Source organism: Solea solea, chromosome 2, assembly GCF_958295425.1.
Source record: "Solea solea chromosome 2, fSolSol10.1, whole genome shotgun sequence".
NCBI classification, from domain to species: Eukaryota; Metazoa; Chordata; class Actinopteri; order Pleuronectiformes; family Soleidae; genus Solea; species Solea solea.
In genome coordinates this window covers 271,642-282,500 of record NC_081135.1, presented here as the reverse complement: position 1 = coordinate 282,500, position 10,859 = coordinate 271,642, and the positions used below count along the sequence as shown (strand labels likewise).

General features: G+C 48.5%; 3 protein-coding genes across 5 annotated transcripts in view; all 3 read right to left on the bottom strand.

Annotated features, from left to right (window-relative positions):
• The window catches only part of LOC131447667 (coagulation factor VII-like), a 2,622-nt gene extending 671 nt beyond the window's left edge, over positions 1-1,951 (bottom strand). Inside the window, exons 1-8 of the mRNA XM_058619605.1 lie at positions 1,708-1,951; positions 1,417-1,580; positions 1,305-1,329; positions 1,127-1,240; positions 774-920; positions 484-602; positions 281-401; positions 1-119 (exon numbers count right to left, since the gene is read on the bottom strand). The exon at positions 1-119 is cut by the window's left edge and continues 671 nt beyond it. Coding sequence (XP_058475588.1) covers positions 1-119; positions 281-401; positions 484-602; positions 774-920; positions 1,127-1,240; positions 1,305-1,329; positions 1,417-1,580; positions 1,708-1,762 — 864 coding nt within the window. The 5' untranslated portion in view covers positions 1,763-1,951. The remainder of the gene's footprint in view (positions 120-280; positions 402-483; positions 603-773; positions 921-1,126; positions 1,241-1,304; positions 1,330-1,416; positions 1,581-1,707) is intronic.
• Positions 1,952-3,919: 1,968 nt separating this feature from the next.
• Positions 3,920-7,436, bottom strand: f7l (coagulation factor VII, like). The gene is made up of 8 exons (XM_058619618.1): positions 7,349-7,436; positions 6,197-6,372; positions 5,589-5,613; positions 5,398-5,511; positions 5,190-5,330; positions 5,025-5,113; positions 4,761-4,881; positions 3,920-4,573 (listed from the first exon to the last, which is right to left on the bottom strand). The coding sequence occupies exons 1-8, from the start codon at positions 7,434-7,436 to the stop codon at positions 4,026-4,028; spliced, it is 1,302 nt and encodes a 433-aa protein (XP_058475601.1). The 3' UTR covers positions 3,920-4,025.
• Positions 7,437-7,795: 359 nt separating this feature from the next.
• LOC131447675 (uncharacterized) lies at positions 7,796-10,503 on the bottom strand. 3 transcript variants are annotated; one of them, XM_058619640.1, is made up of 9 exons: positions 10,367-10,503; positions 9,921-10,172; positions 9,699-9,815; positions 9,387-9,619; positions 9,149-9,286; positions 8,876-9,063; positions 8,495-8,574; positions 8,329-8,412; positions 7,796-8,259 (listed from the first exon to the last, which is right to left on the bottom strand). In XM_058619640.1, exons 1-9 carry the CDS (start codon positions 10,371-10,373, stop codon positions 8,108-8,110), a joined length of 1,251 nt encoding a protein of 416 aa, XP_058475623.1. In that variant the 5' UTR covers positions 10,374-10,503; the 3' UTR covers positions 7,796-8,107. The 3 variants fall into 3 exon arrangements, with proteins under 3 accessions (XP_058475623.1, XP_058475631.1, XP_058475615.1); XM_058619648.1 differs by having other exon boundaries at positions 9,921-10,112; positions 10,367-10,499; XM_058619632.1 differs by lacking the exon at positions 10,367-10,503 and having other exon boundaries at positions 9,921-10,221.
• Positions 10,504-10,859: the final 356 nt, after the last annotated feature.

The following is a 10,859-nucleotide window of genomic DNA, read 5'->3' as shown; positions in this document are numbered from 1 at the left end:
CAAGCGCAGGAGTGCGATGTCGTTATCTGCCGTACGTTTGACGTAATCCTCGTGCATGATGATCTGGGCGACCTGGATGAACTGCTCCGTTCCCTCGTTCAACTCTGTGTTGTGTTCGCCTGAGCATGGAGAAAAGTCGTAATTCAGATCCACGTCAATGTTTAACAAATGGTTTTCGTAACATTAGTAACTTGTTTATCGTCCTGTTTGTGATTTTATACTTTTGAGTGTGGACTAGAGTACGGACAGAAGGCTCCGCCCATTTTCATCACATATTTACCTGCCACCACCTTGACGAACTGAGGTTCCAGGTTCTCCATACAGTGAGACGCCGTGAGGATCCATGTGGGATTGAAGATGACTCCACCACAGAAACCTTTCCCTTTTTCCACCAACAGAACCTGAAACACAAACGTTTGTTTTCCTCCACGTTTGAGCAGCTTAAACATCCCATGTTGTCCCCGTGGTTGTAGACCCTCGTACCTGCCAGGGACATTCACCTTTGGGACACTCTGTTCCTCCCACTATTCGAGCTCGAGGGTCAAGCTGCTGATTTTTGTTTTTACCGTGGCGGACGGGCACCATGCCGCATGCCAGCGACCCTGAAACAACACACGTGACTTTTCACAAATGTGGCGTCCCACAGGGGTCAATACTCAGGACGCTGTTTTTTTCTGCTGATGATACAAATGCAATCAATCGAAGAGGATCAGTCGATATTTTTAAACTTTATTATCGGAATAACCATAATGACAGTAACTTTGTTGCCTGACCTTGTGCCACACAGCTCCGCCCATCAGTGGCCAGGAAGTAGCCGTCCGCACACGAGCAGTTTAACCTTTGCCCTCCGTCGTCTTCATCGCAGAAATGTTCGCAGCCTCCGTTCTCCAGCAGGCAGGAGGTGGCGATGGCGAGTGTGTCTGTTCAGAACACAAGCAAACGCCCCCTTCAGGTCACTGCAGGAACTTCATCAACATGACTGTGATGCTGTGTTTTAACTAAACATTTATTCAGATTTATGAAGTTATTAATTCATACATTATGCTATGAAGCTACCACTAACGTTAACTAACACTTAAGTAAAGCCTTAAGTAAGTTGTCTTTGTTTTTTGTGCGATGATCTCACCGAGCTCACAGGCGACTCCGCTGAACTGCGGTAAACAGAAGCAGGCATACGAAGAATCCTGGGAGGAGCAGGTGCCGCCGTTCAGACAGGGATGAGATGCACAACTGTTCGGAACTAAAGAAGAACTTAAAGCAATTAGCAGACCTTGGTGACCTGAAAGGAAAATTGCATGTCTTACCGTTGTACGTCTTCCAGAACTCGTCCTGAAGGACAAACAAAAATAGGACACCCATGATTCTCAGTGACAAGCGTTAGCGTAAACATATTAGCATGTTTCTCTGGAGTCGGACCGTGGTCTCGGTGTGTTCGAAGACTTCGCGCGCCTCCTCGTACGAACATGTTTCCTCCAGACACTCCCTCTTCAGATCGCCCATCTGCAGCTCCTCCAAAAAGCCCGAGTTGTAGCGGCGAGTCCGGACCAGGACACCATGAGCCCGGTCTGGACCCAGGAAGACTACCAAAGAAAGGGTTCATGGTTCTAAGAAGATATATCTCACTGGCTTTGTGTAAACATCTACATGCTGAACAGCTGGCAAGCATGGACATGCTAGCACAGTAGCTGGATGTTAGCTTGTCCTCACCTGACGCCGGCTGACAGACATGGAGAAGGAAGAGAGAGATGAAGACAAGTCTCATGGCCTTTGTCCTGCTGCTGCTGCTGCTGTTACTGCTGTTGCTGCTGCTGTTACTGCTGTTGTTGCTGCTGCTGCTGTTACTGCTGCTGCTGCTGCTGCTGCTGTTACTGCTGCTGCTGCTGCTGCTGTTACTGCTGTTACTGCTGCTGCTGTTACTGGTGCTGCTGTTGCTGCTGCTGCTGCTCGTCAATGATCCTCTTGAGTCCAGATCAGAGGTCAAACTCTCAAACGCAAACAAACACACGTCAGATCTGACCTTGGCTCTTTCATGAAAACCTTCTCTAAAGTTTTTCTCGTTAAAACTTTTCATTATCGACACGTTTAAAATAATGTGATTAAAGGGACAGTTCAGGGTTTCTGACTGTGCTGTGAGTGCCCCCTGCTGTCAGTGACTGACTGTTCCAAAAGGAAACTGAAGTTTGTAAACCACACACACACACTTCACTGTGTGAAATCCAACGTTCAGATTTGACAATGGCAAAACTCCTCCAAACTTGCCACCCAAAACCAGTGAAGTCCTTTCCTCTCTGAAGTTCTGGCCCAAAACAGTTCTCCGGGAACTTCTCAAATTGGACACCTCCAAGGCCAATGGTCCAGATGGAATATTGGCAAAATGCGGCCCTGAACTAGCCCCAGCACTAGCCAAACTATTCCAGATCTCTCTTGGTTCTCAGACAGTTCCCTTGGAATGGAAAGATGCCCATGTGATAGCTGTACCTGAAAAGGGAAACAAGAAAGATCCTTGCAACTATAGGCCCATATCATTGCTGCATATAATATCTAAAGTCATGGAAGGTATTATCAGCGACCACATCCGTAAACATCTTGACAGACGCCGGCTTCTCTGCGACAGCCACTATGGTTTCCATGCTTTCATATATTACCCAGTGGTGAAACAATGCTCTTGACTCTCAGAGAGAAATCAGAGTACTTGCATTGGATATTAAGAAAGCCTTGGATTGGGTATGGCCTGTGGTTTTCATCCTTCCTGGCTGACAGATGTCAATCTGTTGCACTAGACGGGTTTACCTCTTCATCTTTGCCCATAACTGCCGGAGTTCCACAAGGCAGTGTCTTGGGGCCCTTACTTTTCCTGATCTTCATTGATGACCTTGCGTCATACTTGAAGAATGACCTCCACCTATTTGCGGATGATTCAACTCTACACGTCATTATAAAAAACCCTGGCCTGACAAACACATGTGCTGCGAGCCTACAATGTGATCTGGACCAAATAGACAAGTGGGCCTCAGACTGGTGTATAACATTCAACGCAGGCAAAACTGAGGAGATGATTATGAGCAGGAAATGAGAACTGTCCCATCCTCCTCTCTACTTCATGAACAAAGAGCTAAAGCCAACACAGAGTATTACTCTTCTCTGTGTCACCATCACCAACACTCTAACCTGGACTCCTTTCACACAGCTAGGAAGTTATATATCTTTGGACGCCCCAGAGGCCTTCTCCCTATTAAGGCTCGGATAACAGTATAGAAGGCGTAGATCGGTCCCCTCATGGAATACGCTTCCCCAATATGGAGTAGAGCTGGCACAACAGCTCTAAACCTACTAGACAGATTTCAGAGGAAAGCTGTACGCCAACTCCAAATATGGGACCCACAAAGGGCCGGCATCTTCCCTTTAGACCACAGGAGGGAAGTGGCCAGTCTTTGAACCTTCTACTGGCACATCTTCCTGCAACCCTCTGAGGAACTCACAGAATCCTGCCGACACAAGCAACTGGATTTAACCCGATCAACTACAAGTGGTCACCCACACCTCGTCAATGTCCCAAGATCCAACTCTCAGCTTCATTTATCTTCATATGAACCAAGAACAGGCAGACTGTGGAACGCAGTCCCAGCCTCAGGTTTCCCTGCAGTTACCAGAGTCCTCTTAAACTCGTATTAGGTTTATCTCATTGTATGTACATGAGTTATTGAGGTGACGACAATGTGAAAGTAATCTCGAGGCGAGATTGTGATGTGATACATTCTGCTTTATTCTCATTAGATCAATCTGTATCATTTTATTTACTCATACGAGTCGCCATGGTAACACCAGGCTCCTGCTGAATCATATTAAAAACAAAAAGTGACCACACGAGGCAGCAGAGTGTGTTGATCATGTGACATAGAGATCTTAGACTTAAAGTGAATCAGATTTAATGGGCGGAGTCTTTTATTCAGTGATTTAAATCAGTTTCTCTCTGAAAACAAAGACATTTTAAATGTGAGTGATCATGTGATCAGTGAAGCTCGGCTTCAGCCTGTAGACATGTTGTCTCTGATCCAGTCCAGGAAGTTGCTGACTTTGGTGTAGACCCCGTACATGTTCTGGTTGGCGCAGCCTTTTCCCCAGCTCACCACGCCCGTCAGGAACCAGGTCTTCTTGTAGCGGGTCACCAGCGGCCCGCCGCTGTCGCCCTCACAGGCGTCCTGGTGGCCCGTCCTGTAGCCGGCACACAGCATGTTCCTGGTGATGTTCAGGCCGGTGTGGAGGCGACACTCCTGCAGAGGAACCCTGGGCAGCACCAGGCGCTGCAGGAACCGTGCCGGAGGACCGAACTGGGCCAGGCGGCCCCAGCCAGACACAGTGGAGTGGCGGACAGTGGCCAGTGTCCGCACGAAGGTGCTGTTCAGGGCGGGGAGACACACGGGCACCACGTGCAGTCCTAGCTTGACGGAGCGGTGAAGCTTCATCAGTGCCAGGTCGCTGTCAGAGCTCGACTGATTATAACCCGGGTGGACCAGAACCTTGAGGACCCGGCGACGCTGCTCGGTCTTCTCCTCCTCCAACCGATCGTGTTCACCTGCAGAGGAGAGGGTTTATCACAACACGACACAACACACAACTAACAACATAACACAACACAACAAAACACAACTCACAACATAACACAATACACAACACAACACACAAGACAACACAACACACAAGACAACATACAACTCACAACATAACACAACACAAGACAACACACACAGACACACACTCACCCACAGTGACGTGGAACACAGCAGCAGGTTTCCTCCACACACAGTGAGCCGCGGTCAGAACCCACAGCTCTGACAGGACGATGGCTCCACACGTGTAAATGTTACGCTCCGTCAGCAGAGCCTGAACACAAGCACATCACCATGGTTACCGCTGTTACCACGGTCACCGCCGTCACCGCATTTACCGCCAACTTGGCTCGTAACCGGAGGGTTGGAGTCCCCACCCATGAGCAGGGCAGATAAAGCAAGGGCATTAGGACCTACCTGCCACGGACAGTGTCCTTTGGGGCAGATTTTGCCGTTAACGACCCTCGGGGCAAAGTGCAGCTGTGGTCTCCCACAGGCGCCACCGTCTGGACAAAGAGAGAACATCATCATGTTTCAGTCTTCAGACAGATGCTGAGGACACGCCCCTCTCTGACCTCTGACCTTCAGGGAGACAGCTGCTGTTGTCCCGGTCCAGTTTGTGTCCCTGAGCACAGAAGCAGATGAAGGACTGATCTGGATCATCTCTGCAGAAATGTTCACAGCCTCCGTTTCTATAGCGACAGCCTTTCACCGTGGATCGCACTGAAACACACACACACTGATGAACCTGAGCCGCGACCTCTGACCCACCACTGCCAGCTCCTCCCACCTTTGTCACAGTTGTAACCATGGAAACGAGGCGGACACTTGCAGACGTAGGTGTCGACATGTCGAGTGCAGGTCGCTCCGTTCTTACACGGCGACGACAGGCAGTGATCCACCGCTGCACACAGGAAGCACACACACACACATGACTCTCACACAAGCCACAGGTCAGAGGTCGAGGGTCAGAGGTCGTACCTGTGTATGTTCTCCAGAACGCCTCCTGAAACCACAGAGAAACAAGTCTGCTTTAAAACTGATGGACAAGGGCGGGGACATGGACGAGGACATAGATATAAGCTGTGTCCCAGTCCAGGGACTGGACCCTACGGAGTGTGGATTTGTCAGCTGGATGTCGTCAAAATGCGCCACAGTGCAGCGACGTACATAGTGTATATAATGTACATTATATACATAATGTACATAATCTATATAATGTACACAATGTATATAATGTACATAATCTATATAATGTACACAATGTATATAATGTACATAATGTATATAATGTACATAATGTATACTATGCCGTAGAGCCGGCAAGTCTATCGCCTGCCATAATAATAAGAATAAGAAGAAGAAGAAGCTGGAGGATTGGTGGCGTAACCAGGGGGTGGGTAGACTGGACCGTCTCATTTCGCAGCGCTTGACTTCTGGGTCCTCCGAAGTGTTCCCTACGGAGTGCACGGTCGACGGAGTCATATCCTCCGACCTCCGTAGGGTCCAGTCCCTGGATTGGGAAACGGCTACAGACGTGGATGTGGACGTAGACGAGGATGTGGACGAGGACGTGGACGAGGACTCACCAGCTGCTGCGGCAGAGACAGAATCTCTTTGGCCTCCTCGTACGAACACTTCTCCTCCAGACATTCCCGCTCCAGATTTCCTGTCTTCAGCTCCTCAAACAGGAAGTTGGCGCGGCGACTGCGGTGCAAGTAGGCGGCGGCCTGAGGTCGACTCACAAACACTGTTTCATCGGCCACTAGAGGGAGCACATGTGCAGTCATGCTCATCTAATGATCACAGAAAGCGTTCAAGGTCCGCCTCCTTCAGGCATGTCACAATTCATTGGTCCGCCCCCAACTCAAGCTGCGGTCACATGACAAGTTTACCAACAAACACTAACCAACACTAACTAAAACTAACCAAAAAAACAGTTAACCAAAAAAACAGTTAACCAAAAAAACAGTTAACCAAAACCAGATAACCAAAACTAACCAAATAACTAAACTTAATAAAATTGAAAAAAAACATTTTCTTTAACTGAAATAAAAATAAATAGTTAAAGAGTTAAAAAAGATAACTAACTGAAACTGAGCTGTGTTTATAAAACTAACTAAAGTAATAACTCATTTGGTTATTTGGTTAGTTTTGATTACTTTTAGTTAGTTTTGGTTATTTGTAGTTATTTGGTTAGTTTTGTTTTTAGGTTAGTTTTAGTTATTTGGTTAGTTTTAGTTGTTTGGTTAGTTTTAGTTATTTAGTTAGTTTTAGTTGTTTGGTTAGTTTTAGTTATTTGGTTAGTTTTAGTTGCTTGGTTGGTTTTAATTATTTAGTTAGCTTTAGTTGTTTGGTTAGTTTTAGTTATTTGGTTAGTTTTAGAAGTTTGGTTAGTTTTAGTTATTTGGTTAGTTTTAGGTGTTTGGTTAGTTTTAGTTGCTTGGTTAGTTTTGTTTTTTGGTTAGTTTTAGTTATTTGGTTAGTTTTAGTTGTTTGGTTAGTTATTTTTTTTAACTTTTAAATGTAAACACCAGGCTGCAGCTCTGTTGCTAGGCTGCAGCTCTGTTGCTAGGCAACAGTGGCACTGTCTCGAGGAGGCGGGGCCAGAACTGCGCTAAAAGTCAGATAGAAGATGTTGAGCACTAGCATGCTAGCAGCACATGGATGCTGAGGACACTGGACATTCTGTTGTCTCACACAGAGGACAGATGAAGAAGAAGACGATATGGAGGACTGACCTTCAGGAAGCCCAGTGCATGCTGGGAGAGAGACGATGAGGATCTGTACGATAAAGAGACGCCGTGTCCGTCCACTGACAGACGCCATGTTTGTTCTGAAGGGAACAAAGGTCAAAGTCCAGCACATGTCCTCCAGCGTGTCCACACTCTCTCTCTGGCTGCTTATCACACCAGACATCACTTTTTGGTTGGAAGTGGGCGGGGCTATGTGAAGTCAATCCCCTCACGCACCAATCAGAGACGGATTTGAGACGAAGTGAAAGATACGAGACATTTGTTTACAGTTATTTCATCTTTTTAACATCGCCGTCCTCCGTCCACTCAGGAGACAGACGTCTCAACGCTGCCCTCTACAGTCCAGAGTCCTGAATCACAGACATCTGCTCTATTTACACACATGTGATGACAAAGAGTTTATGTTTAAACACAGATGGAGAAGAATCGAGCGATTTTTGGAGCCGTTTATTAGTTTATTAGAACACACTTCAGAGGATCCACACTTCAGAGGATCTACACTTCAGAGGATCACACACTTCAGAGGATCCACACTTCAGAGGATCACACACTTCATAGGATCACACACTTCAGAGGATCACACACTTCAGAGGATCACACACTTCAGAGGTTCACACACTTCAGAGGATCACACACACTCACAAACACACACACACACACACACACACACACACTCTTGTTCTGGGGATTTAAATGTTAAACTTCCTTGTGTTTGTAAACAGGAAGTTGAAACTCCTCCCCCTCTCATGCAGGGGGCATCCTCTTCAGGATGTCGGGGACAAAGTCCCGAGCGTCTATCAGCTCGTCCTTCCACCGCTGAGGGACGCCGCCCCCGGTGAAGGCCCCGCCCGCTCCCAGCAGCGCTCCCAGTGCCGCCCCGCGGTTACAGTTCTCACCTGCAGGGGGAGGACGAGCAGGATGAGCAGCTGTGATGTGAACGTTTACGTTTACAAAGGAAGACAAACCTCCACAGTTGGTGTTGGTGAGGATTCCTGCTGCGACGTCGTCGTGAAACTCGTGTGCGAGGAAGAACAGGCTGCACAGCGCACCTGTCAATCACACATCAGTCAGACTTTCACAATAAAACCACTTCACATTTCTGCCGCTTCACAACAAAAGCACACCTCTGACCTTTGGTGTAGCAGGCCAGACCGAGGCGGCTCACGGCGCTCTGATGCACCTGCAGTCTGTCCTCAGACCGTGCAGCACACCTGCCACACACACACACACACACACACACACACTGCCTCAGGCTCTTATTCTGAAAGGTCTGCAGGAAGTCAGTTTAAGTTTCTACGACATCGACGTCACTTTTTTATCTCACTCTGAGACACACGTCTGTAAACCACACACACACACACACACACGCTCTCTCTCACACACACACACAGACACTCACACACACACACACTCTCTCACTCACACACCCACACACACACACACAGACACACACAGACGTCTTTCCTTGGGTCCAACAGGCTTTTATTGTGAAAAGCTGATGGACAGTGGTACCTGGCGGCCGTGTGGCTGTAGCTCTGACAGACGTCCCACACGTCCAGTGTCCTCAGAGCGCGCTCGGCCTGCTCGCGCACGCCGGCGCCCCCTAGCACGGCGTGCAGCGCGCGGCTGTAGATGGAGACGTACTCAGGAACTCTGGGGTGAGGATGAGTGAGCGTCACAAAGTCCACTGCAGCGCTGACCTGAGGACAGAGGACAGAGGACAGAGGACTCACCCGTCAACGACCACGAGGACGTCTCAGCTGCGTCTCTGAGAGACAAACTCACTGCCTGCTGCTCATTGGCCGAAGCTGACAGGAGGACAAAGGGGAGGATCATGGGAAGGCAACCGATGGCGTCCAGCTGACTGTCAGGGGACGAGGAGCTTGTTTTCAGTTTGGACCGTTTCTCTGCAAACGTCAACACCTGAGGACAACAAGGACACACAGAGGACAGAGAGGACAGAGAGGACACTGTGAAGCAGGAGTCTGAAGCAGCGGCCATGTGACGGGTGCGTTGGATTTACCTGACTGGGTGAGGTGGGTCTGCTGTCCTGCCAGTCTGAGAAGAAGGAGCGGTGGCTGGACTCGGCGTAGGTGTCTCTGTGGCTGTGGGGCGTGGTCAGGAAGTGGACGTAGTCTGACAGGACGGCAGCTCGAGCGTCTCGCTGAGAGACATCGGTGAACCCGCCACAGACGAGCGTCCGGGCAGCTCGGAGGGCACAGAGGACATTCAGGGTGTTTTCACCCGCCTGAAGACCTGAAGACACCAGAGGGACAGAGAGACAACATTCAAGGACTGTCCCTTTAGCTCACCTCTTGCTGGTGACCAGCGTTACCGTGGTGATAGTGGACGGAGCCACTGGACGTCGTCCACAGGTGCAGTTTATCGTGGAGGATGACGCTGCCGACCACAGGGGGGCGCTTTTGTCCAGACGTGGTTCTTCCACTACCAGCTGCTCCGAGAGACAATGTGAGACAACGAGGACACGTTAGCTACATACCACTCACAGGTGAGCTGGGGACCAGTGTTGGACAGGTTGTTGGACATGTTGACATACTGGTGTTGGACAGACTGAGGATGCTGGACGGATGTCTCTCTCTGGGGGAGTTGAACCCTGATATCCAGCCTCTGAAGTCTGTCCTGATGTCCTGGACGTCGTAGTACCAGTGGACAGGCATGGACATGGAGTCAGCTGCACACATCGTCCACAGAGCTTCACTCACCGCCCGCCGCACCTGAGACATGTCCCCTGAGGACGAGGAGGGACAACAGTGTTTGTTTGCGTCTGGTTTAATGGACACAGGGACATCTGGTGGCGGAGGACACACATGACAACCTATTATTTTTATAAATAACATGTCATTGTTTAACTCTTAGCTTCATGTTCACTTCAGTTTGTGTCACTGCATCTGATCACTCATTCACCAGAGTTCATCCACTCATTCATTCATCCACTCATTCATTCATTCATTCGTGTTAAAAGGTGAATTAAAGTGGTCGCACCTGTCATTGACTCCGTCCTCTTCTCTTCTTAAATAACTCTCTCACCCTTTCACTCTTTCGTAAACTCACGATTATAAAACCACCGGAAGTTACCGCGAGCAGCACTTTCAGCGTAAAACTCTCACGTTCAAACCGGAAACGGCCTTTAAGCGTTGTAGCGTTTTGTTTTTGTCATGCTGTTATTTTAACTTTAATAAGCAACGTATTAACATAAATGCGAAGTTGTTGTCACTTCGTATCAGGTGCGGCAGTACGGTGGTCGACGGTGGTCCGTTTTTATTTCGCTTTTTCTTTTATCTCTGTGTAATCTCCCCGCGTTGACTGTCAGGCACTTAACACACAAACATACCACTTTAACGTGTTGTTTTTAGATAATTGTCAAAGACGAAACACAATGAATCAGTTTATCTTGTTAATAATCGATTAGTTAAACCTGACGACGGTTCATACCCATTTTTGTCTCGTAAAAACTCGCCTGTGAGACAAAACTCAG

Bases quoted from the DNA above. Each gene is read 5' to 3' on its own strand.
- f7l (XM_058619618.1), bottom strand. From the start codon at position 7,436: ATGGCGTCTGTCAGTGGACGGACACGGCGTCTCTTTATCGTACAGATC. The intron at 5,114-5,189 runs GTCAGAGGTCAG...CTCTTTGTCCAG, and splicing joins CAGCAGCTGTCTCCCTGAAG to ACGGTGGCGCCTGTGGGAGA. The intron at 4,574-4,760 runs GTGAGTGTGTGT...TCTCCTCTGCAG, and splicing joins TGTGTTCCACGTCACTGTGG to GTGAACACGATCGGTTGGAG.
- LOC131447675 (XM_058619632.1), bottom strand. From the start codon at position 10,221: ATGTTATTTATAAAAATAATAGGTTGTCATGTGTGTCCTCCGCCACCA. The intron at 9,620-9,698 runs GTAACGCTGGTC...TGGTGTCTTCAG, and splicing joins CTCCGTCCACTATCACCACG to GTCTTCAGGCGGGTGAAAAC. The intron at 9,287-9,386 runs GTAAATCCAACG...TGTTGTCCTCAG, and splicing joins GACCCACCTCACCCAGTCAG to GTGTTGACGTTTGCAGAGAA.